The 26,194-nt window shown below is 40.1% G+C and overlaps 2 protein-coding genes across 16 annotated transcripts in view; both read left to right on the top strand.

Annotated features, from left to right (window-relative positions):
* Positions 1-535: 535 nt before the first annotated feature.
* Positions 536-13,062, top strand: APOH (apolipoprotein H). The gene is made up of 9 exons (XM_008529289.2): positions 536-937; positions 1,321-1,427; positions 1,827-2,003; positions 3,722-3,818; positions 4,911-4,987; positions 6,802-6,990; positions 9,416-9,595; positions 11,301-11,498; positions 12,892-13,062. Exons 2-9 carry the CDS (start codon positions 1,364-1,366, stop codon positions 12,945-12,947), a joined length of 1,038 nt encoding a protein of 345 aa, XP_008527511.1. The 5' UTR covers positions 536-937; positions 1,321-1,363; the 3' UTR covers positions 12,948-13,062.
* Positions 13,063-24,754: 11,692 nt separating this feature from the next.
* Positions 24,755-26,194, top strand: part of CEP112 (centrosomal protein 112) — a 445,593-nt gene continuing 444,153 nt past the window's right edge. For 8 of the 15 annotated variants that reach the window (XM_070560188.1, XM_070560186.1, XM_070560191.1 and 5 more), the window contains exon 1: positions 24,755-25,007. The gene's annotated coding sequence lies outside the window, so the exon portion shown is untranslated. Of the gene's footprint in view, positions 25,362-26,194 lie in introns of all 15 variants that reach the window. The other 7 variants (XM_070560192.1, XM_070560185.1, XM_070560183.1 and 4 more) reach the window with 3 other exon arrangements.

Here is a 26,194-nt window from a genome sequence, read left to right as displayed (position 1 = left end):
TAGCAATCACGGCCTGATGAGAACATTTCTTAAACTGATGTGTCTCAAGGAACTTTAGACCTGTGGACATAAACGAAGACCACCTAAATGAGAACGAGCAAAGGCTATTTATTCAGAGCTTGCTACAGCAAGGGAGTCAGCCATCATCGTTTGTGTTTGGCAGACACTCAAAGTCAGTTAGAGCAGTGGGAAGATTTTGTAGTGGATGAAAAAGGGAAGTTCAAGTATGCTGTGATTGGAGGTTGTTGGTATGGGGAAGATCGAGGCAGACTAACTAGAAGCCAGGCATCCTATGTGATTGGTTAGAAGAACATATTTTGTTTTCTCTGTTTGGTCCTAAATTGAGCCAATTGCTACAGAGGTTGTGATTTGGCTTCCCGGATTGGTTGCTATAGAGATAACAGGTCAGAGTTCTATTTTTGTATATTGTCTGGCCATTGTCCATTAGTATGGCCAGTCCCTTAGAGCAAATGATGCATGAGAAACCTATGACATCATGGATGGCCCCTGGTGAACTCTCCCAAGCAACATTATCAGTGTTGGCCATTCTCTCCTCCTACTCAACTTCACTTGTTCTTTGAGTCCCAACTTGTAATTTCACGTCAACTTTCCAATCCTTAAAACAGATCTAGAAATCTGTCTAGGCAGATCTAAGAAGTATTAAGAAGGGATGAGCCGGACTTTGTGTTGATTTGATGTGAGAAGATTGAGGATTCAGGGATAGCTCTAAGGTTGTAACTGGAACTACCAGGAGGATCTTGTTACTAACTGCTGGTGAAAGAGGAATCTGGAAGAAATAATCATTTTGTGAGAGAGGATGATGAGCTCAGTTTTTTAGGCATTACAGTTTTAGATGCCTCTGTGAAGATATTCTTTAGAATCATACATCTGGAAACTGGAGTATCATTTTAGAGGTGTGGAGACTGACACGCAGAGAGTAAGTGATGGTACTAAGTTTATATGTCAAGGCTGTGGGTGAAGCAGGCACTTTAGTCTTTTGGTGCTCCATCCACTATGTACACAAAGCAGGGGATGGAGAATGAGAGGTCCATACTAGAGACCCAGCAGTCTGGGAATCAGCAGGATTCTATCAGAGGCAAGAACGAACTGTTTTATGCCATTAACATAAGAGTCATGAAGACAGGAAATATCTACCAAAGATTTCACAACAGACCCACAGAAGTGAAAAGTAAATGATTAAAGGACGTAGGTCTCAGAATTCCTTTTAGATCATGATGCTCTATCTTCTATTTACAGAGATAAGAGTAACAGAAAATGGTTAATATTTAAACACTTTTATATTTGCATCTCTCTTTTTAGTAGAAGAAGGCCATTTTGGTAGTGTCAGTGTGAATCATCCACAATGATTTCTCCAGTGCTCATCTTGTTCTCGAGTTTTCTCTGCCATGTTACTATTGCAATTAACAGTAAGTACTCTTTGCTTTTGCAAAAATAATTAATATATCCAACCCCCTAGTATCTGCCAGGGATCAATAATGATAAGTTCTCTTTAGGGTGGATGCTGGAGAGGCTGGATTAATACTTATTCTTTGATACAGCCATGCTTAAGGTTCCTCTATAAGATATTTAGCCAATTTAAGCCTCAGTGTACTGACCTGTAAAATGGGGATAACAATAGCTCCTTCAAACAACCTTCAAAGGATTGTTGAGGAGATTAGATGAGACGTTGTATACATCAAGTATTTGCTACGGAACTCGGCATACTTCTTATTGGCAGCGTTAAATATTTTTCATTTGTGTGTGCTAGCTGAACTTAAAAATGCAAATAGAGATTTCTTAACCAACTGCTTTGTGCTCTATTTCAGCCTGTCCCAAGCCAGATGATTTACCGTTTGCCACAGTTGTTCCATTAAAAACATCCTATGTCCCAGGGGAGGAAATAGTGTACTCCTGCCAGCCGGGCTATGTGTCCCGCGGAGTCATGAGACGGTTTACCTGCCCTCTCACAGGACGTTGGCCCATCAACACTCTGAAATGTCTACGTAAGTCAGTGCCTGCTCACACATTCTCTCCCCTCACGTGGATTCTGGACATTTCAGGGGATAGCCTACCTCGTCATGCTCAGGGTGCAGAGGGCCAGCAGGGCTGCGGAGTGGAGGGCTGGGAAGAAACAAGAGGCTCTGGAGCCTTCTCCAAGGGAGAGGAGACTAAGTGCAATAAGTGCTCTTTAGAGCACAGGAGACGAGCATAGCCTGGACTAGGGGAGATGTAAAAAGAGACCTGGTATGATAAAAGGAGAAGGAAATATTGTAGAAGTGAAAAGAGACGTAGAGATACTCTGGCACCTAAAAGATGCCAAAGAGACACTTGAAAAAATAAAACTCGAGGAATCATCATATCTTTGGACTTTGCCTCAGAATGAAAGCAGATTTAATAGTTACTGAAATGAATATAAATTTCTTCTATGTTATGTCTATGTTATAAATTATAATAGAATATAAATATATTGTGTATTATATTAAATTAATAATATAATATAAATTATATATATATTGCTTTGTTTTATGGTAGATGGTTGCTTTTATTTATCCCTCAGAACATGGTTCTTTGATATCATGCTGGCATAATTCTTTTTTTTTTGAGGAAGATTAGCTCTGAGCTAACATCTGCTGCCAATCCTCCTCTTTTTGCTGAGGAAGACTGAGCTAATATCCATGCCCATCTTCCTCTACTTTATATGTGAGATGCCTACCAGAGCATGGCTTGCCAAGCAGTGCCATGTCCGAACCTGGGATCCGAACCAGCGAACCCCGGGCCGCTGAAACAGAACATGCGCATTTAACCACTGCGCCACTGGGCCGGCCCCTGGCATAATTCTTTTATGGTCAAATATTGAGCAATCCACCAGAGAGAATTTCTGGAAATTTTATGTAGAAGTTAAGCAGTAAAAATAACTATATGGACCTATCTGAGCTCTTGTTATTTTGGTCATATAGACATGGCCGTTTGTGAAAATTATACATGTTCATACAAATGATTTTAACATGCTTTTGATTAAAAAAGACAAAACTTTTAACGAAAAATCATTATGACATCATTAGGGAAAATTTTCATCAAAATCAGCCATAACTTTGGAACACTATTTCATTCTGCACATTATTTTCCATGTATGTATTTTTGCATCATTGCAGAGAATAGAGACCATTTTGTATTTTTCTGTCTTCCTTAGCGTATCAGAAATATTGACTATGTCTCTATAGTCTTCATAATCCATATTTTGTTGGCTGCATCATAGTTCAACTGTTGCTTTACCATCATTAATTAAAACAATACCCTAATAGCGAACATTTAGACTGTCCAATTTTTGTTATTAGAGGTAACAATGTAATGAACACATTAGCGCGTACATCGTTTGACTTGTTTTCTTTCCTTTTTCTTTTTTTTTTTTAAATATTGGCACCTAGGCTAACAACTGTTGCCAATCTTCCTTTTTTTTTTTTTTTTTAAGGATTGGCACCTGGGCTAACAACTGTTGCCAATCTTTTCTTTTTCCGCTTTATTTCCCAAACCCCCCACCCCCATCCCACCCCCCTACCCTGGTACATAGTTGTATACCTTAGTTGCAGGTCCTTCTAGTTGTGGGATGTATTTTCTTAGAATAATTAGAATTAATGGATCAAAGGATAGAAATGAGTTTGTGTTTTTATTTTAATAGGAAGTTCTGTAAATAGAAATTTACCTTTTTATCTTTAAATCACAGCCAGAGTATGTCCTTTTGCTGGAATCTTAGAAAATGGAGCTGTACGCTACACAACTTTTGAATATCCCAACACGATCAGCTTTGCTTGTAACACTGGGTAAGGACTTCTGGGTGACAGAGTAGCTGACAGATGCAGCACTTTCTGTGCCCTTAAGCTAAACATCAAGACTGGTCCATGTTTGATTTCTAGCTTAGGCTGGGCTTGCAGAATACAAATACACAAGAGGAAGGGGTAGAGAATATAACTAGTGAAATATATCTCATTTTTCTGCTTCTGAGTAGTTTCTTATCTGAGAAGGTACATTGAAATGATTGAAACTAGGTGATAATGCCTTATCATCTCTGGGCCAAATCTTGGCATGAGGTTTAAATTATTTTAGGAATTGGTCTTGGGCTTTAGTTATGAGGCTAATTTGATTGACTGGCTTGGAAGTCTCTAGAAGAGAATTCTATGAAGGTTGGGAGTGTGATGATGTAGAGCAGAGTTCTCTGAATCCTCACCTGATGCAGTACAACGCCCCCAGGAAGAAAGCTCTTACGGTTGGTCATATAGCTCACCTGCCTTATGAGCAGAGACACCACTGGTGATATTGTCAATAGCAAGTTGGCTGCACATTAGGGCAAAATTTTACTGAAGATCCTTTTTTGGGATTGGAGATTAGGAACTACTCTACATGAAAGAGAAATGCAATACTTTCATCTGAAAAACCAATTTACTGGTGGGTCAGATGACAACAACCTTGAAAACATTGGCTTCGAGGACAGAATGTTACAGTTTTAGTGGAAATAGACTGCATTGTTTTTACACATTTGTGTCAGTCGGCTGTCAGAAAATGAATAGTAGAGATTACTCAATTTAATTCATTTTTGTGATTCTGAAAAATCGATGATTCTTCGCTTTATGTAAGAAGAAGTTAACTTGGCCAGCTGGTTGGAGATGAGAGATTTGGGGGTTTGGCTTCCATACCCACAGCTATGGAACCCTCCTATTCTTCAGTGACACACCTGCAGCATTAGGCTGAGAGACTCAGTGAGCCTTAGATGAGAGTTAAGCTCCTCAGGAAAACAGAGTTATAAGATGGGAAAAAAGTCAATAGTATTAACTGAAGCAATGCTCAATGGAGAAGACATTTGAGATGCTGTCGATGGATTATTTTACTGCTTGATGGATTAAATTTTCCTTTTGCAGATTTTATCTGAATGGAACTAATTCTGCTAAATGCACTGAGGAAGGAAAATGGAGTCCAGACCTTCCTGTCTGTAGTCGTGAGTCTGTGGGTCCCAGTTATGGGGAAGGTGAACAGTTGGTTTGCCTGGGACTTGCCTGGTTTTAGCGCTGTAAGTTCTGTGCTCTGGAAACCCCTCAGTCCAGCTCAATGAGAAGGTTGGTCACTCTTATGGGGAATGTTCCTCCTGTGATCATCTTTCAGTGGAGGATGAAACAACCACTTTGGAACAACAGAAGGAAAGCATTCTACTCGTGAACACATTTGTACGCTCCTCCTGGTGGAGCCAGTGATTTGTGGGTTTGTTAATTCCATCACTCCCACAATGTTTTGGCAGGGGCTTGGATGTGTGTGTCATTGGTCTATCAGAGACTGCCATCATTTGACTAGAAGAACTTCTGGAAACAGTGGCATCAAATACCTTCGTCCCACTCTGGATCCTCATTCATTCACTCACTCACTCATGTATTAGATAAACATGTATTGAGGACCTAATACATGCCATGCCTTGTTCTCAGCACTGAGGCTGAAGGAGACTTAGCTCTGCCCTCAGGAAGTGAGGCTAGTGAAGAGAAAGACAAGTAAACTTAGAGCCCATTCAAGGGCCTTGCATCTTAGGAGCTGATTAAGGTTCCTCCAAGAGGCACTGATGGTTTATTCACGTGATGCTCAGGTGAGCAGTCAGGGTCAGCTTTGGGCTTTGCTTGTTTAGGGAGGGACGTTCTTATGTTCCCTAACTTGTGATGTACGTAAGTCCAATCTTTGACCCGGAGGCCAGGGCATTACAATGTTATTTATGGTTCTTTAACATTTCAGTGGGGTCTGTTCTAGCAAAAGCAAGTGGAAAAGTAAAGCAATTTCAAATGAACGATTTAAGAAAAATTGAATTTCCAAAAAGAAGTTTTGTAAGGATAAATCAAGTAGAGTCCTTTACTCAGCAGTAGGAATCACCATGGTTCCTATAAATAGTTTCCTGTTGAAGCAGATTTATATCCTTTTCATAAAGTTACTTTTCCTTTTTTAGTTACAAGTAGAAAGGCTACTTTAGCTTCAATCTATTCTAAATGAGTGTTTCTCGTACTTTAATGTATGAGAATCACCTGTGCATCTGGTTAAAATGCAGATTCTGATTTGTGGGTCTGGGGTGGGGGGCGTGTCTGAGCTTCTGCATTTCTGACAGGCTCCCAGGCAATGCCCGTGCTGCTAGTCCGTGGATTACACTTTGAGTAACAAGGATCTAGACAATTCAAGTTAAATCACATTTTGGTCTGCTCTGTCTTCCATTATGTCAGTATCACTTTCCCTGGACTTGTTGAAACCTGGGATTAGTCAGGGCAGGATGACAATCCACTACATGTCTCCATGAGAAGCTACTTGGGTAAGCTCCACACACACATGGTGCAAAGTCAGGAGGTATTCAATACGAACCAACAAGCCTGAACTAGCAGTGCAACTTAGATGTCGCAAACGACTTTCACCAAGTTGCTATCATCAGCGGTTATTGCAGGATAGTCTCTCAGCAATGTCCTCCTCCAATTCTGACTTCCAGCATCATCTTTCAAGGTAGCATTTGGGTCAAAGACTTATGGAAACCTAAGCATTGTGTTATTGTAAAAGGCAAATTCATTGTGGCAAGACTTCCATTTACTTCATTTTTTTAGTGTTTTGACTGGTTCAGACATCTGATTTTCAGATCATATTTTATTTATCTTCTACAATTGACTGTTTTTACTCTGGCATTTGATCAAATTTTGCATTTTTTCAAGTTAATCTTTGGACTTTTTTCTTTCTGGAGAGAGTATATTTAAAAGACTCAACTTTTTTCACAAAAATGATAGTTCTTTCTTTTCCCAGCTATAAAATGCCCTCCACCACCCATACCTAAGTTTGCAAAACTAAGCGTTTATAAGCCGTTGGCTGGAAACCACTCCCTCTATGGAAGCAAGGCAGTCTTTGAATGTTTGCCATCCTATGCGATGTTTGGAAATGATACAGTTACCTGCACAGCACATGGAAATTGGACTGAATTACCAGAATGCAGGGGTAAGTGCAATTGTAAGACAAAGTAATCATGGTAGTACAGACCCCTTTTTGGAAAGTATGGAAAATTCCACTATCATGGAGTGTTTCAAATGAACATATTCAAATGTTTATTGGCATCTACCATGTGCCAGGCAGTAAACTGGGCAATCAAGATCCCAGATGAACGAGACCTGGTTTCTGACCTCAGGAGAATAATATATAATGCAATAAACTGCCTGGAGCTGCCTGGGGAAACTTGCCAGAGTAGGGGCTTGGAGGAGAAGTGGAGAACGAGGAGAAGGCACGCACACAGGGCACAGGATGAGGAAAGTCAGGGAGGCATGAAAGAACAGGGTGTGTGGATGGACAGCTGAATGTTGTGGTGAGACTGAGAAAGAGAAGCCTGGATTGAAACTGGGGAGTCCTAGGAGACAAAGGTGAAAAACTGGGTTGTAATCAGTTTGTTATAAGCTTTTATAGTCTTAACCCAAATTTAAGGATCATGAGAATATTTGATTTTTTTAAAAAAATTATGGGGAAAACTCTTCCTCCTTTAATTTGACCTATCATTACTGTCTTTGAATTTGTCAACTGCAGAACAAGTAGATAAGTTTTAAAATTTATCGTGTACACGAGGAGCATCCTAGGGACTGTTAATTTCTCCTGTAGTAGATATTACGGACGTCTATTGAATGATTTGAAACCCAAGTACTTTTTAGCATTGGAAACCACTACTAATAATAATACCTAGCACCTTTTGGGGGACTTAACTCTGGGCTGGGCACTGGTCTCCCGCTATATTTATGTCACTTCATTTAACTCTCCCAAGTCCCAAGCAGTAAGGTGTTTTTTCTTTTTTTCAACCCTTCACCTAGATGTGCCAACTGTCAACATGCTGTGGCATTCTCTCTCTCCACAGACAGATACTTCTTTTTCCTGAAACATCTGAAAATGAGTTGTACACATCATGACACCTACCCATAAATACTTCAGTATGAATGTCCTAAGAATCTCCTGTATTACCACTGTACCCAAGACATTTAACATGTTTTGAATTATTAGCACCCATTTAAATAATTATAACAATATAAACAACTAAAATTTACTTCATATGCAAACGTTTCCAATTGACACAGAAGTATCTTTTACAAATGTGTTTTGTTTTATGCGTGATCTAATCAAGAATCACACATTCTGTTTAGTTGTCATGTCTCTCTAGTCTCCTTTAATTAAGAATGATCTGTCTTTTTAGTTGTCTTTCCCTGACATTTTTGAAGAGTACAGGTTATTTGCCTTGTAGAATGTTCCATAGTCTGAATTTGGTTGATTATTTACTTGTGATTAGACTCAAGTTAAATAATTTTGTTAAGAATGCATTCCATCACATCAGGAGGCACATAGTGTCAGTCCATCATTGGTTGTGTTTAGTTTGACCCCCTTGGTGAGGTGGAGTGTACCAGATCTTCTCTTGGTAAAGGCATCTCTTTCTCTTTGGAATTAGGAAGGAACCTGTGGGTGATACTTTGAGATCATGTGAATATCTACTCTCTAGCAGTCATTTTAGTATCCATTGATGATCCTTGACTCAGTCAATTATCATACTAGTGGTTGCAAAATAGTGACTTTCTAATTCTATCTTTCTTCTATATTTATTAGCTCGCGTTCTTCTATAGAGAAGGGCTTTTCTTCCATAGATTTTTTTTTGTATTATTATAGACTCATAGGTTATTTTTTATTCAATGTGTGGAAGAGCCAAAGTTGAGCCACACAATCCAGCTCTGGAGTTTGTACTCTTAAACCATCTCATTAAACTACCTCTGAAGAGCCTTTTGCTCCTGGCTCCAACCTTGCTTTCTTATACTGGGGTAAATAGGGATATGGGTTTGGGGCTCTCCTGTTGAGGATCTTAAGAAAGTCAGGAGGCAGCACCATTTTTATCCTTCATATTTCATGCTGGCTGCTGTATAGAAGCCTGAAGACAATCATAAGAATTGGGTTTTAAATGTAAAATCTAAATAATGGTATGCCAGTGTGCATGGAGGGAGTATTTTGTGTTTTAATTTCATGGTTTGTTGATTAAAAGAGACAGACTCTTTTTCTTCTTTCTTTCTCTTTTCTTCTTTCAAATCCACCATCTTAGACTGTGTGGAGATGAAATTTGCAATAAATAATACTTTATGATTATGTGAAAGCCCAAAGAACTTTGTAGTGTCATTAATTTATTTTCAAAGTGTTGTTGTTTCTTTTTTCTTTTTTAATATCCAGATTCCTGTGAGTATAAGATAAGGGGGACAGAATTAAGCACCAAGGTACCTAGAAATTACATTCCAGTCATAGGGACACCTAGTGATTCAATGGTGTAATGAAGACTAGAGTGTAACTATTCCGTAACTACTGGACAACACTGCTATTTATACTAATATGTCTTATTGAATAAACTTTTTAGAAGTAAAATGTCCATTTCCATCAAGACCAGAGAACGGATTTGTGAACTATCCTGCAAAACAAGTACTTTATTACAAAGATAAAGCCACATTTGGTTGCCACGATACATATGTCTTGGATGGCCCAGAAGAAGTAGAATGTAACAAATTCGGAAACTGGTCTGCAGAGCCAAGTTGTAAAGGTATGAAATATGGGTGAGGTCTCGAAACATCTCTGAATTTATCCAGTGGATCACCTTTACTTGCCATTTTCTTGTTCCATTCATTTCCTGTTTGTTGCTGCGACTTGCCTCACAGCTATTGGCATGTGAAAGGCTTCAAGGACTCACATGGGCAAGGGAAAGCTTCATGCTCAGCAAGCTTGTTTGAGACTAAACCATATGAGATAAACAGATCCTCTGTAAGCATTGATAATATGGTGGAAGATGGTGTGGATTTTCTATAACTCTTTTTAAGTCTTTGCCTGTGTGCATCTTTTGCTGTTTTGTTCTAGTCAAGACTTTTCTTGTTCTTGCAAAAACCAGCCACACATTCAAGCTAGTTCAAGGAAAAGCAGGCTTATTATAAAAGGGCAACGGACAATCTTATGGACATGGAAGATGAAGAAATGAAACACAATTTGTCCTTCTGAGGATTGTAACTGAAAGTCAGGGACTATTGCTTCTCTTTCCATATCTTAGGGGCCTCCTGATCTCTCTCATCTCTGTGTTTCTCTGCTTACTTACCTTGAACTTGGCTTGTCTCTACACGAGGACCTCTCAACTATAGGATTCATCACTAACTGGCATCTTGTCCTTGACACACTGGTTTCTGCTGAGTTAGGTGTCTATCTTTGACCTGGTCAGAGTCATGTTTATGCAAAGAATGACAGCCTAGCACTATATTTCTCAGGTTGCTGTGGGCTGGATGGTTCAAACAGAAAAGGAAATTAGGCACAGCAGGCAAAATGATGTATGACTAGAGTCTTGGGTTGGGGTCCCCTAGAAGCAAAGTCTAGGACAGGGCTTTTAAGTGCAATTGATTTATTCAGTGAGTATCTAAGACGAAAGAGAGTGCGGCAGGCGGGGTGGAGTGGGGCACTGGTTCTCAACCTCACTGTGCGTCGGAGTCACCTGGGGGGCTTGTTTAAACACAACTCCTGATTCGGTAGATCTGGAATGGAATGGGACCTGAGAATTTGTATTTCTTCCAAGTTCCCAGGTGATACTGATGCTGCTGATGCAGAGACTATGTTTTGAACAAAGATGTGGTCTCAGCTAGAGCCTAGCTTCAGTTTCATCCCCCTGGGAGCTCTGGACCATGAATTCTATCCCAGAGTTGATCCTACCAACAGACAAAGGGCCTGCTTTTTGTGTCCCTTTGTCAGTTAGTCATTGGCTATGGGCTGCTCTCTTCCCTGCCTGTAGGGTTGTGGGCTGATTTGTATAACTTCCTGGGAGAGGTGGCTTCCTTGTGACTGAAGGCAATTTTTCAGAGAAAAACAGCATTTGTAAGCTGTTAGCAGCCAACACTCACTGTGGCTGGTGGGTGGGTGCACTAACTCAATAAATGGGATTTGAGTGGGGCAGTGGTGGCTTACATGAAATGGCAGTATCTGATAGATATTTTTTTACCAGTGAAGTCTACAATCTGATGCTTCTGCTCTGACCTTCTTATGTGGCTACTGTAGGGGAAGAAGAGACCACCTTGAAAGCCATAACTTTATCATTATTGATAAAGAACTGCTATTAGCAATGATACTGATGTTACTTACTACGTTCATTCTTGGAATCTTCTTGTCTTGATCAATTTGTTTCAAGTGTATCCATCTACTGGTTCAAATGCTATATTCTCTTCTAGAAAGACTCATTGAACTTCTAAATCTTAACTCCAAATATTGCCTTTCAGCATCTTGTAAATTATCTGTTAGAAAAGCTACTGTGATATACCAAGGAGAGAGAGTAAAGGTCCAAGAAAAATTTAAGAATGGAATGCTGCATGGTGAACAAATTTCTTTCTTCTGCAAAAATAAGGAAAAGAAGTGTAGCTATACAGTAGATGCTCAATGCATAGATGGCACCATTGAAATCCCCAAATGCTTCAAGGGTGAGTCTAACACTGGAACTTTTAGGTGGGACTTCCACTTGGCCTTCACCATCATCAGCACTTTTATTGCATAATTACTATAAGAAGCCATGTCAATTTGGCCATTGGATTTTTAAAAAGAGAGGAGGGGAGGAGGAAATAGCACGATGAAGCAGTAAGCTGTATTCAGTTTCTCCACTTGCATAAACATTCCCCTTTCCAATACTTTTCCTTAAAACTCAGAGTTGTGGTTTTATTCAATGAATGTTGAGGTGAATTATGCCATCTTGTATAATTCTGAATTAAGCTTGAATAATAATAATATTGAAAGGCATATTGAATAATAATAATATTTACCACCTCTTGGTCCCAAATGGTAAAGAACTCATCCCAAATTACAAAGTAACTCATGGCAATAGTAATTGGTTTGTAGATCTTCTTACATTTTTTCCTTCCTTCAGCAATCCTTGAGTTTGAAAAGTACCCATTAGAGCAAAGTATTCATTAGAGAAAAATATTTCAAGGAAGATGACATTATGTTTGCATGAGATAAGGAAGTGCATAATGGCCAGCATTTAGAGCTGGCAACCTTGTAAGGTTTCAGGTTTAGGATTTAATATCTTTGTTTTTGTGAAGGAAGAGCCGCCCAGAGGCTGAAGCTGTTCTTGGCTCTAGGTTTAGAAATGCTCTAAGAATGTTGCCAGCCCTATAGCAGCAGGGTGGTAAAGAGCAGAGTTGGGAGCAGATGTAGAGAAGAAGAGAGAGATCTGAGATGTGGCCAGCTAGAGAGAGAGAGAAAGAGAATGGTAACTAGTAAATAATACCCACCTCATAGACTTGATCATTAGAAATGTGGTACATGACATGGAGTAAGTGCTCAACCAATGGCAGTTATTATCGTTGTAATCACAAATAGTTAGAAGTGCACTGAATCAATTGTTATTGTTCAAAGTACAGCAGTGCCCTGGCGAGATGCTAAATACCCAAACTGACAAACACAGTAAGCCTAGTACAAATCAGTAGAAAAAATACATATTAGAAGAGGATAATTTTAAAAAAACAAAGAAAGCTTTGTCGCGGTGTTTCTTCAGGCTATTCTCTCTTGCAGTATTCACACAGACACAGCACTGTTAGTGCGTTGGAGAATAAATAAAGGACTGATACAGCTTTTTTTTCCTTTTAATCCTGACTATCAGCGTTACATAGAACCTTTTATTTTCTCTCTTGAAAATGAGTGCCATATCATTTTCCTGATGTTTTCTTGTATCGTTTAAACCTCACACTAAATGGTTTCATCCATATAATTAAATTTGTTCTATATGTTTATAAAATGTATTTGATTTGGCTTAGCTATATAACAAATTTAAGAAATGATTGTTTCTCTTAGAATGTTTATCTTTTTCTCCCCAAACAGAACACAGTTCTCTCGCTTTCTGGAAAACTGATGCATGGGATGTAAAGCCGTGCTAAACCGGTTTCAGATTCAAAATTAGACACCATACTTGTATCTGTGTTTGCCCAAGGAACCCAATGGAAGTGGAAAAATAAAGTGACTGGATTTATTGCCTTGGCCATTGCAACATTACTCCTCATGGTGGCTTGCTTTTAGTTGTGTTATCTGGTTAAGAAACTTAAATATTGGGAACATTATCATTTCATGGCTGTGAAATGGGAAGTGTAAACAGTTATGTGGGTAACCCAGTTTCCCTCTCCCTAATTCTACTCTCAAATACTTTCACCTAAAACAACTGCAATGCAGTATTTTTCATGGAATGGTCCACAGACCCCTCACATCAGTATCACTTGGTGGTTATTACAAAGCAAAGATGCTGTGTCCCAGAATTTCTGAGGATGGTCCACAAATCTGCATTTATGACAAAGTGTCCACACAATTCTTCGTATTTTCAAGTTTGAGAAACATTATCCTAAAGGAATAAGCATGGACCTCCAGGTCAATAGAGCTGGATTTGAACCCTTGAGGTTTAGTTTAGCTTACCTAATGCCTTAAAAACCTTTCCTTACCCACTAAAACCCCATCATCTATCATGACATTGCTCCTTTATTTACATTCAATTCCCTTGTCCTTTTCTCCTTCTGTGGTACATGCTGGCAAAACCCACCCTAGGCTCCATCTGCCTTCCCTGTGCCTGTACCAGAGCAGCGGAATGTTGCTGGAAAAAAAGGAAAAACTCGCAATCACGCTAACAGGTCCCATTTTCAATTCATGAACAAACCTGACACAAGCCATCAGCTCTGCCAAGTGATCCTACCGTATTTCTTCAGCTTGCTCACTGCCCTGCTTCCCAAGGTGGGTCTCTCTCTTTTCAATTCTTCTCAAGCCACCTTCCCTCTCCTCACTCTCAGCTGATGGCCTTGCTCAAATTTCACCGAGAAAATAGAAAAACCCCTTTTTTATCTTTCTATTACCAAATCCATCACCTTATCAGTATCTGTACCAAGTACTCTGCCCTCCATCTTGTTAGGATGGATGAACTCTGAGATCCCATCTCCCTCCACCCACTCTGTGTATTGGGGGTTGGGTTTGAAAAGGGTGTGGTGCCTCCCCTTTCTAAACCAAATCCCCTAGTTTTGGATTTGCTGAACAAGAGTCATTCATGCTGGATTTCCTCCCTTAGCACAAAGTTTTAGAACCACTGTTTTCTTTAACTTGTCACGTATTAATTTTAAAATGGACCTCCCCCTCATCCCACCTAAGGGCTCTAGGAATGGAAAGAGCGCAGTAAAGATTTTAGAGTGTCTCCCCTGGCCCCATTCATGATCGCTGGCTTCACTCCAGAAGAAAAGAGAATATATTTTTCTATTATCCTCCTTTTTGTTGCAAATGCTTTCATAATTAATTTTACGGTCTCAAAATTTAAAAATATATAGACAACTTTCTAAATTGCTCATTCTCTCTCGGTTTACTTGGGAGGGAATCAACAGGGCTGGCTGCAGAGACAGCTGTGGAGCAGGGAAAGTGAGTAAGAAGGTTTTCTTTGGCGTCTGGTGGGTGGTTATTGGCACCTGGAGACACGGTTAGCCTCTCTAACACAGACCTGAGCTCCAGGCCTTTTGCTCAATCTCTGAGGGCCTCTCGATAAAAACTTACACCAGGCTTCCCTCTTCTTTCACAATTACCAATACCTTCTTGGATCAACTAAGACATATTAATCCAGAACTTTTGAAGTCCTATTACCCAGCTCATACCCAGTGAAGGAACATACTTGATGGGGGGGGGGTGGGGGTGGTTATATTTAAGTATTAATTACCTATGACCCATATCAGGGGTATAAGCAATAGGGCATGGGACCAAACAGAATGGATGGCAGTCCTAGACTAGGGTTTGGGGGTGAGGGCTCAGGGCTGGAAGCCCTTTAATGTACCAGGCATTACTTTTTAGCTGTTAGTCTGTGGTAAATCAGGGGAGGGGGGGTCTCATGTCCCCATTATGTGTCCCAGCCCGTGGCCTCTTGGTCAGCACGCAGAGTGCTTGGGCAACAGCTATTTACCAACTGGTATAAAAGGTTTTCAATATTTAACACCCTGTATGCCCTTCCATGCCTGTTTTCTAGAAGGATTTGGGACAGCTTAATGTTGAAAGGACATAAACAACATAAAAATAAACCACACACACCAAAAACAGAACAAACCAAGCATACAGATATTGTTTTTTTGCGTGTTGTTATACCACTTATTGTGTTTAAGGCAATTTTTTTGGAGCAGTTTTAGGTTTACAACAAAATTGCAAGGCAGGCACAGAGATTTCACGTGCCCCCTGCCCCCACACATGCAGAGCCTCCCCCATCATCGACATCACTCACCAGAGTGGTACATTTTTTACCAAAGATAAACCTATACTGACACATCATAACCACCCAAAGTCCATAGTTTACCTTAGAGTTCATTCTTGGTGTTGTACCTTCCATGGATTCGGACAAATGTGTAATGACATATAGCCATCATTATAATATCATACAGAGTATTTTCATTGCCCTCAAAATTCTCTGTGCTCTGCCTTTTCATCTACCGCCCCACCCTGCAACCAGTGATCTTTTTATTTTCTCCATAGTTTTGCCTTTTACCGAATGTCATATAGTTGGAATCATACAGTATGCACCCTTTTCAGATTGGCTTTTTTCCTTAGTAAAATGCAGTTAAATTTCCTCCATGTTTTTTCATGGCTTGATAGCTCATTTTTTCTTAGTGTAGAATCATATTCCATTGTCTGGAGGTACTAGTTTATTGATTATCCATTCACCTAGTGAACGACATTTTGGTTGCTTCCATGTTTTGGCAATTACGAATAAAGCTGCTATAAACATCCGTGTGCAGATTTTTGAACATGAATTTTCAACTCCTTTGGGTAAATACCAAGAAGCATGATTGCTGGATCATATGGTAAGAGTAGATTTGTTTGTTTATTTTTTATTGAGATATAATTGACATACAACATTTTATTAGTTTCAGGTGTACAACATAACGATTTGAGATATGTATATATTGTGAAACGGTCACCACAATAAGTCTAGTGACATCTATCATCTCACAGTTATACATTTTTTTCTTGTGATGAGAACTTTTAAGATCTACTCTCTCAGCAATTTTCAAATATACAGTACAGTATTAACTACAGTCTTCATGCTGTATATTACATCCCCAGGACTTATTTATTTTATAACTGGAAGTTTGTATCTTTCGACCACCTTCACTCATTCCACCCAAAGAATGTTTAGTTTTGTAAGAAAGCACTGAACCGTCTTCCAGAGTGGCTGTACCACATTGCATTCCCACCAGCAGGTTGAGAGTTCTTCTTGCTCCACGTCCTCCCCAGCATTTGGTGTTGTCAGTGTTCTGGATTTTGGCCATTCAGATAGCTGTGTTGTGGTATCTTGTTGTTTTAATTTGCATTTCCCTGATGACATGTGTTGTGAAGCATCTTTCATATGCTTATTTGCCATCTGTATGTCTTCTTTGGTGAGGTGTCTGTTAAGGTCTTTGGCCCATTTTTAGAAAGCAGTTTGCATATCTTCTTATTGTTGAGTTTTAGGAGTTCTTTGTATATTTCTGATAACAATCCTTTGTCAGATATGTCTTTTGCAAATACTTTCTCCCTGTTTGTGGCTTGTCTTTTGATTCTTTTGATATTTGTCTTTCACAGAGCAGACGTTTTAAATTTTAATGAAGTCCAGCTTATCAATGATTTTTTCATGGATCATGTCTTTGGCATTGTATCTAAAAAGCCATCGCCATACCCAAGATCATCTAGATTTTCTCCTATGTTATCTTCTAGGAATTTTATAGTTTTGTGTTTTACATTTAGGTCTATGATCCATTTTAAGTTAGCTTTTGTGAAGTGTGTAAGGCCTGTGTCTAGATTCATTTTTTCTTATTGGCATGTGGATGTCCAGTTGTTCCAACACCATTTATTGAAAAGACTGTCTCTGCTCCATTGTATTGCCTTTGCTCCTTTATCAAAGATCGGTTGACTACATTTATGGGAGTCTATTTCTCAGTTCTTTATGCTGTTCCATTGATCTATTTGTCTATTCTTTTGTCACTACCACACTGTCTTGATTACTGTAGCTTTCTCTGTGTTGTCTGGTAACATCAGCCATTCAGAATGGCAAAAGCTCCCAAGCCCAGCACTCCTGTTTTAAACCTATAGCACCCGTTTATCTCCCATCCCCCTAGCTTAATCCACAAAGAAGCTTTGGAATAGGGCAAATTTGTTGAGGATGGCTTTTTGTATCACTTTGTTTGCTGGAAGGCATTTCAGGCTGCTGGATAGGCTTGGGTCCCTGAAAATATAATCAGAGTAGACTTTAGAGCTTAGGCCATAGTACTGATTCCTCTAATTTAATGATATTTTCACAGAAAGAAAAATCTGCTATTTTTGCAACCTGAAGAGGCAATTTGGATTAGAGGAGCCCATCAGTAGAAATGGCCCAATTTCAGCCCCTCTATTTAGTGATTATGTGGTCCATTTAGTCCCATAAGTAGACTCTCATTTCCAAATGTTTTCTTCTTAAGTGCTTAGGTCATCAGGTTACCTGTCATCAAAATGCAGCTATCCCCTCCCTAGCACAGTGTGAGGTGACCCCTCCTGCTGGCTGATGGTCCAGGAAGCACTTCCCTCCTCCTCCCAGGCAGCCCACTGAGGAAAGAGTGAAACTACAACCACAAGTTGCTGATTATAATCCTATAGTTTAGCATGGCTGAATTTGGTCTTCCCATCTTAGACAATGTTGCTTAACCAGCAACTGCAGACCACAGACCTCTGTAAACTGCATATGGGCAGGAGGCCTTCTTCTGAGACAAGTAGGTCCCTGGATGTAGTTCCCAATGACCAGCTTTCCTCTCTTGGATTGTGATAGGATGGGCTTCTAAATGCAAAGCTGTACGTTTTAACTTTTCTCTCATGCTATAACATTTCTTCAGGAAGTTTACAATATAGAAAGTGAGTTCTCTCATTTCTAAGACATTGACCATCTTTCAGTATATAGGGTCTCATTTCTGAGCCCCGAAACTCAATAATAAGTATTCATCAGTGAAATTTCCCATCTACTAGCCTGAGGATCATGCCCCACCTTAATTCCTAAATAAAAGATTTAAAAGATAAAAGAAAGAAAGAAAAGAAAATAGCTTGGGGTGTGTGCATATGCGTGTGGTATGTCTGTGTGTGTGAGAGTCTGTGTTTGTGTGCACATGTGTGAGCAAGTTTATCTCTCATGTGTGAGTGTGTGTGTTTGTGAGTGTGTATGTTTGAGTGTGTGTGAGCGTGTGTACGTGTGTGCATGCCCGTGTGTGTGTGATATAAGCATGTACATAAATGTGTGTGTGTGTGTGTGTGTGTGTGTGTGTGGCATAACTAGTTCTTTGTGTGCTAATGCTGCCTCCTAGTGGCATCTACTACTTTTGAAAGTGTTCACACAATAGTCGGGAAGGAAAAGAAGACTTGCTATTGAAGTTTTCTTGGGTCAAGCACTGGGCAAAATTTTCCATATATTTCACCCTTCTTAATTCTATCTTCCCAATCATGCCATAAAGAAATTAAGAAACCAAAGCTCATGGTGATTATATAACTTGGTCTACCTGGGTCGCAAAGCTAGTAAGTGGCAGAACCAGATATCTGAACTTCAGAACTATGTCTTTTCTACTGTTCTCACACTGGTAGTTAAGCTATGAATTTTCGCAGTGGCTTCTTGGAAATAACTGGAGTCTAAAGTTGGAATTTCACAGCCTAGGGAGGAAGGTAGCACACTATTAGCTGAAACAGCTTGGTGGAGAGATTTTTGTACAGGGAGGCTGTGAAGTACCCTATTAGGTGGTTGCCAGTTTGTATGGACACTGGCTAGGGCAATACAGTGTATATTATTCAAGGGGAGGGAGGAAGGATAGCCAGTTTATCTCTCATAGCAGCCTCTGGCAGGAAGGCAGGATAGAGTAAGTCATGGAGGGAGGATGGAGTGGGGAATGTGGCTTAATTCCGGCATAAGAAAGGAATCCAGAGCCGTAGTGTTAAAGGTAGAAACTCTTTTTTTGTTGTTGTTAGTGAAGAAAAGAAAATATGCCTCAAAATTCTCAGCTTCTGTTCTCTTTATATTGCATCTTTTTGTGGCAAAATTTATACTTTTGTAACCTGTAAACAGAAAGTTCTGAATCATTTCCTATTCAATTTAAGGAATTTACTGGCTGCAGGATAATTCTGATATTTATCTCTAATCTGTTTACATAATAATCATCATTCTTGGTATTTATAAATTGCTTTCCATTTAGATAGCTAAGAGTCATTCATGTATTTCATCCAAATGATACAGAGTATCTTAATAATGCAAAATGGTGACTCACTCACTGAAATGCGATTAATTAGAATATCAGCCTATACATAAGTACTGTGTACAGAGCCATGGCTAGTTCTGAAACAATTAACAAAAATATGGAAGATATGTATGTCACGTCAAATTCCAGAAAAATGGACAAAGGGCTAAAGAGGTATTTTGCAGAAGAATAAAAGGAAAGGACTAATAGAGATATTTAAATATTTCAACTTTTCTAATAGCAGAAAATGCAAATTAAAAAGAGATGCTATTTTTATACATACAATTAGCACAAATTAGAAAAAATTGTTAATGTGAGACAGCCACTCTCTAGGGACTGTTGAGTGGGATTGCAGATTTGCAAAACACTTTTAGAAAGCAATGTGGCAGCCCTCATCGAAAGCCTTAATTTTTTATGCCCATAGGAATATCTTTTATGGAGAGAGCTGAAACTTCAAACAAGATGTAACTACTAAAAGATATTTATTGTAGTAGTATCTATAAGAGTCAAAAATTGCTAATAACTTACATATCCAAACACATGAGAATAATTAAGCAAATTATATTCAAATGATGGAATAATAAGTAAACGTGGAAATGATTATACATATATATATATATGCGATTTGAGAAAATATATACCATTTTCAATAGTGGCTATTCCTTAATGATAGGATTACGCTTAATTTTTATTTTCTTCTTTAAACCTTTCAGTGTTTTCCAATTTCCCTGTAATGGTATGAAAACTTTTATAATCTGAAAAAAATACACAATTCAAAAATCTCAGTCTAGGAAGAAAAGTTTCAGTTCTCTTGACGGTTAACTCTTGATTATTCCTGATAGTAAGTGGAAAGAATTGCCTGATAACCCACCACAGTGATCCAAGCTCATGAACATTTGTTGTTGTGTCTTGCACTTACTTTTTTATATGTTTATTATTCACATTCCTTCAAATTACTGGATAAATTTACATTGAAGTTGTTGAAACCTTGACTCCAAAATGTTTTAGAAGAGAAAAATAGAGTTTCAAAATTTTGTGTCTAAGTCAATGTTTCCCAAAATAGTGCTATTTTTGGAGAGATTTGAGGATATTTGGGAAGTAAAATTGACAGCACTTAAGCCATCTTTAATTCCTTCACCTAGAGAATCATTGTCCACATTTGATTCACATTCTTACAGGTTGTTTTCCTTTCTGTGTGTGTTCGGCAAGTATGTAAAATGGGAGAATGGTATATAAACTGTTTCGTAACTCACTTCCTATATTTGTTAGTATAGACTTATACTTTTGGTATTGATCTTCAGGTCAATTAGAGTATCAAAAGAAAGACTTTAGTAAATATGTAAGCTTTATATGTGTATAATTTAAAGTCAAGAGAGGTAAGTTACTACACCAGGTTTACATTTGACTTTGTAAAACAGAAAATTCACATCACAGTGACTTACACGAAAAGGAGATACGCTCCAGGCCTCTGCTATAGTTACCCTAATTTTATAGATCAGGAGTTTAAAATGTAGAGATCATCAGATTTAATAATTACAACAAAATGCAGGCCTAGTTCACATTATACATGAATAATTATTATCTTTCTAATTAGTAAAAGGTCACATTTTTCCATATTTTATTTAGGGAATAATTGAATTTATATTGTCCAGTATTATCTAGACTAATTCTTAATTTTAAGTTTATACTTTGAAAATAAACAGATCCCTTTCAACATGAGAATTATAGCATAATTAACTTCCCACACAAGAAAGAAAAACAATTTACTTTTTAGGGTCATGTTTATACCAACATTATCAACTATGCTACCATTGGATTTTTAAAAATTGAGGTAAAATGTTATTTGTTTTTGAAATAAAACTTCTACTTTCATTTAAGTCATTTGTAGCTAATAGGAAATAATATTTTCAATGGAAACAATATTTCAATTTCAATACCTTTTTAAAATCAAAGAGAAAACAAGATTCAGCATATATTTTCATGTACTGACTTTATAATCACAGTATGGTGTTTTCTTTATATTTCCTCTATTCCTATAACATATTATTTATCTACCTGTTAAGCCAGGTGACGTAATCTGACTCCAAATATGGTTATTCAGTATTTGTCTTATTACCTCCTACCACATTTTAAACTGGTGGAGGGCAGAAACTCATCTTTGTTCTCACAAGTCTTGAAGCTTTGCTGTAGTTGGAACAAGTTAAGGTAATCAACTCACCAGTCCCTTCTCTGAGAAAGGGACCCCAGACTCTGTCCCCCAGCACAAAGGTGAGTTAATGAAGTCCCGTTTATACAGTGGGATGCCCAATCTCCTCGCCATACCCCATCAATTGGACTAAATGTGCTCACCTGATTCAAATTAGATCAATCAGATGCACTCTCCTAGAAAGAAATTTGGATTCAGAAAAGTTAGTCTTCCAGGCCTCTTAAATGGAAGCTCTGTAAACTAGGGCACTATGGGGTGGCCATATTCCACCCTGGGTGCAGAGAAAAGCACAGAAGACCACTCTGCATTCATTCTTTCATCAATAAACATTTATGAATTGTCTCTACGTGTTAGGTACTCTGCAAGATGCTGGGTCTGCAAGGGTGAACCCAGCAGATATGGTCCCTGTCCTTATGGAGTCTACAGGCACTTAAAAAAGATCATTAATACTAGTTAATATTTGATTACAAATTTTGATAAATGCAATGAAAAAAAGAACAGAGGGCTTTGCAAGAGAAGAAGAGATGGTTTGAGAATCAGTGAAGGCCTCTCTGAGGAAGTGACATGTAAGCTGAGGTGAAGAGCAGAATGTCAGAGCATTTCTGGTAGAGGAAACATGCCCTTAAGATAGCTACACATGGGGCTGGCCCCGTGGCCCAGTGGTTAAGCTCGCGCACTCCGCAGCAGGCGGCCCAGTGTTTCGTTAGTTCGAATCCTGGGCGCAGACATGGCACTGCTCATCAGACCACGCTGAGGCAGCGTCCCACATGCCACAACTAGAAGAACCCACAACGAAGAATACACAACTATGTACCGGGGGGCTTTGGGGAGAAAAAGGAAAAAATAAAATCTTTAAAAAAAAAAAATAATAAATAAAAAAGATAGCTACACATACTAGGTGTTCTATATATATTGAGCTGACCCATTATTATTCTTTATAAAGGACCTAGACAGAGAAGTTATATTTATTGGTTGCCAAAGATGTTTGGCCATCAAACCTTTACGTGGAACTGCATTTTTCAGGTCACATAAGCTTGGGGCTCTATTGTAACAGTTTACAAAAGAGTATTGAGGCTTCACTCTTGAGGTCCCTGAATGGACACTGATTCCAGCAATTTCTTCCCAAATATTTCTGGAGGTCCTCAGGGTGGGTCTCAAGTGCACTCTGTATCTTACTAAGCTACCATATGGTGTGCATCATTTATTTTCCTCCGTGTGTGTGTAGCTGTGGGGATGGTATTATTATTATTCTCATTTCTTGCCTCTGATGCTTGATGAAGTCATCCCACTGCTGCTGCTGCTGCGTTTCACTCGTGTCTGCCCTGAGGTTGCTGGAGTCCAGAGTCAAGGGCAACGATGTCTGTATTGAGTTTGCTATCTTCAGAAATTATGGACACAAATGCGCTTATGGTTTCTGTTCTCAATGTTTAAATGGATATAAAATCCAGAGCAGGAGTTCTTAACCTAAGCTCCATGGAGGGACTTCTGAAGTTGTGGACTCTTTGATTTATATGCACATTTTGGGGCATGTGGCCATTTGGTGGTGATGGAGTAAGAGAAGAGTTACAGCTTTTGAAGATTTTCCAAGGAAGTTCGTTACCGCAAAAGATTAGGAATCACTCTATTACAAGAAGAGGAGGAGAGCTGGAAGTCAGTCCGCGGCCAGCACTGTGGTTTACGTAGAATCACCTTCCCCTTCAATGTTTGTATAACATCACAGAATAGATCTGCTTACTGTCTCTTAGGATGACTTACTTCCTAGGAGGTTCCTTCCTTCTCACATAAGGAGATTGCGAGTGGACATTGTCCACCAGTCCCCTAAACGTGACACACAGGCTTGAATCCTAAGGTGAACACAGCTCAGGCTCAAGCTGGTATCCCAGCTACATATGTGCAACATAAATAACAAAAAAACCCTATATGCATATCTTAACAATATTTTTGCTTGCATAATATATGTATATATGTATATAAAGGTACATATGTGTATATTTTTTTAAATGAAAATAGTAACAATCTGTTAGCTCTTGACACTGGAAAGGAAGATCTTCTCATCTCCTTACTTTCAACTAGAGAAAATATTTTAAGAAATTTACTTTCTTAATTTCTTTTTTACTTTTTAGTTTCGGTCATATTTTTTATGCTGTAATTATATCCTCTCAGATGAACCTGACTTTGTTACATTTTTTCCCTTGATCCCTTTTTTTTCCTGATTTTTCACTTTCCAGCTCATGTTCATTTAGAAACCATTTTTCAAATTCGTTTCATGTTCTTCCCGCAACGTGGTTGTATATTTTGAACCTCTTCACTGAGCAAATTCCTGCAATTGCATGCGTGGGTTTTGCATCCCTGACTCTCAGTGCAAATGATCTGGATTACTGATCATTCTTTAGCTATAAACATGCTCAAATACGCTTTTGAAAAACTAAACATTCTTAAAAGCATTTCATACCTTTTCTTTCCCTTAGCCTTCACGATTTGTCAATGCAACCATGAAAAACTGTTGGTGTTTACTTCCAGTGGGATGGGTTTGAAAAGCACCTTGGAAAGAATATGACTTCCCTCTGGAAGCTTGAAAATAACTAGTTACAAATGAATGAATCTTCTATTTTCTTTATGGAAAATTGAAAAGATGCTTCAAGCTGTGCTTGTGTTAGATTTGGCATCACACTAAGTGTACCGCAGATACTGCAGACGGAATCCTGTTGTGAAATTAGATGAAAAACAGTGGTAAACTGAATTTCGTGTTTTCACAATTTAAATTTTGTTTCTGCCTGGTATTTAAAAAAATATAGTTCAGAGCTTTTCAGAAATGTAACAGAAGACCAAAGAACACTGCAACATGGCAGTGCAGACGTGGAGACTGCCCTGAGGTGGCTGAGACTTCCTAGGAGCACCAAAAATACATTTTCCACTTGATCTTGGTATTCTACACAGAATCGGTCGTCACAAGGTCTTTTTATTTTATTGCAGTACCTTTAAAATTTGGGGTCAGTGTTTTCAGACCTTCTCGGATAGTTCTAAATGCAAAAAAAAAGGTAATGTTCATTTTCCCGTTGAATCCAACCTCATTCACCTCTGGGTTATGAGACACAGGCAGCGAGTTCTCACTTCTTTGGACTCATTCAACGGCGTCTGCCCGCCTAGGGGAGGCCAGGCCAGAGGACACACCAGGAGGCTGCGCGGCGAGCTGAGGCGTCGCCATGGCAACGGCGCCGCGCGCACGCCGCGGCCGGGGGGGGGGGGGGGGGGCGTGGAAAGGCGAGCGCGGAAGTCTCCGCCCCCGACGTACTGGGCGGTGGCGACCATAGCCCGGAGTGTCGCCATGGCAACGGCGCCGCACGCCGGCCGGGGCGGGAGAGTTGGGGAAGGGGGCGGGGAATGCGAGCGCGGAAGTCCCCGCCCCGGCCTGCTGGGCTGCGGCGACCGCGGCGGCCCGCAAGGATTTGAAACCGTTTCGCGGCGGCGGTGGCGGCGGCGGCGGCGGCCGGTCGGAAAGCTTGCAAGTAGGGGCGCCAGATTCTTATTTTTCCGCATTTCCCTCCCCCGCCCCTACACCCGGGTTCTCGAGTGGAATTTTGCGCGGGCGGTGGTCGCCCCGCCCGTGCGGGCTGGCTCGGGGAGGGGCGTCCCCCGCAGGCCCCGGGCCCGTTCTCGAGGCCTGTGGGGCGCGCGCCCGGTTGGGGGCTCTGGGCGCAGAGCGCTGTGGTTCCCTGGGCAGAGTGGAATCCGGTCCCGGCACGGATGGGGAAAGTTCTGAGTAAAGTTGGATAAGCGGACGGAGCTGGTCAACATGCCGCGGTCCAGACGTCGGACCAAAGGCTTGCCGCTCGGGAGAAGAAATCTGTGTCCTGGACGAGGTAGGAGAGGGGCCTCGGCCCCGCGGGCCTCGCGGGTCGCCCGCCCGTGCTCGCTGCGACGTCCGCCCAGCCGGGCCGGGGACGCGACACGCACCGCTCGAGTTGTCACATTTCCTCCCAGGAGAGCATCAGCGACGCCGGACTTGGGGCGGAACCGGTGTGCTGGTTCGTTTGTAGGAACGGTCCTAATAACCGTGCTCTAGGGAAGCCCCTGCCCCAGCATCACGGCGTGCTGGGAGCCGCGGAGTGTATCTGAGTTCATTAGTTTTTAAGGGTTCAAGAGAACAACATAAATAAATATCAACGGCCTTTATTCTGATCATCTTGCGGCTCTTTTTGCTATTTGTCCTTAATGTTTAAAGATGAGTAAAAATAAGATAGAAAAGGCAAATGAAATGACACGAGCCTCTCTTTGGTGGTCAGGCTGCCCCGGAGTGCAGCGCAGGACCCTCTGCGCTCAGTGCTCAGGCCCAGCTGCCACTCTCCACGGGACCCTCGGTCAGCTACTTAACTCCGCTAAGCCTCAGCTTCCTCCCCTGTGAAATGGGCATGAAATAGCGCCTGTCTCCTGGGGTGGTGATTGGGTGGGATACGTTTGTAAAGCACCCAGCATGCTCCTGGCGCAGTCAGGGAAGGCTGAATCAACGCTTTGGTAATTGTCCAAACGTGCAAATATGTAAGCAGCTAAAACATGCACCTGTAAACCCCTTTTGATTTACTGGAGGACGTATTTCAAATTTGTTTCATGACCCACCGTATGTTTAAAATATGATTTGATTGAACAAAATTGATTTCAGGCAACTTTCAAGAATATATTTATGTTTGGCAAGGAG

Source organism: Equus przewalskii, chromosome 10, assembly GCF_037783145.1.
Source record: "Equus przewalskii isolate Varuska chromosome 10, EquPr2, whole genome shotgun sequence".
NCBI lineage: Eukaryota > Metazoa > Chordata > Mammalia > Perissodactyla > Equidae > Equus > Equus przewalskii.
The sequence above is the reverse complement of the archived record's forward strand: the minus strand, read 5'-3'. Positions and strand labels throughout refer to the sequence as shown.

Excerpts from the sequence above, each read along its gene's own strand:
- APOH (XM_008529289.2), top strand. The coding sequence starts at position 1,364 with ATGATTTCTCCAGTGCTCATCTTGTTCTCGAGTTTTCTCTGCCATGTT. Across the intron at positions 3,819-4,910 it reads AGCTTTGCTTGTAACACTGG|ATTTTATCTGAATGGAACTA; the intron begins GTAAGGACTTCT and ends TTCCTTTTGCAG. Across the intron at positions 11,499-12,891 it reads AATCCCCAAATGCTTCAAGG|AACACAGTTCTCTCGCTTTC; the intron begins GTGAGTCTAACA and ends CTCCCCAAACAG.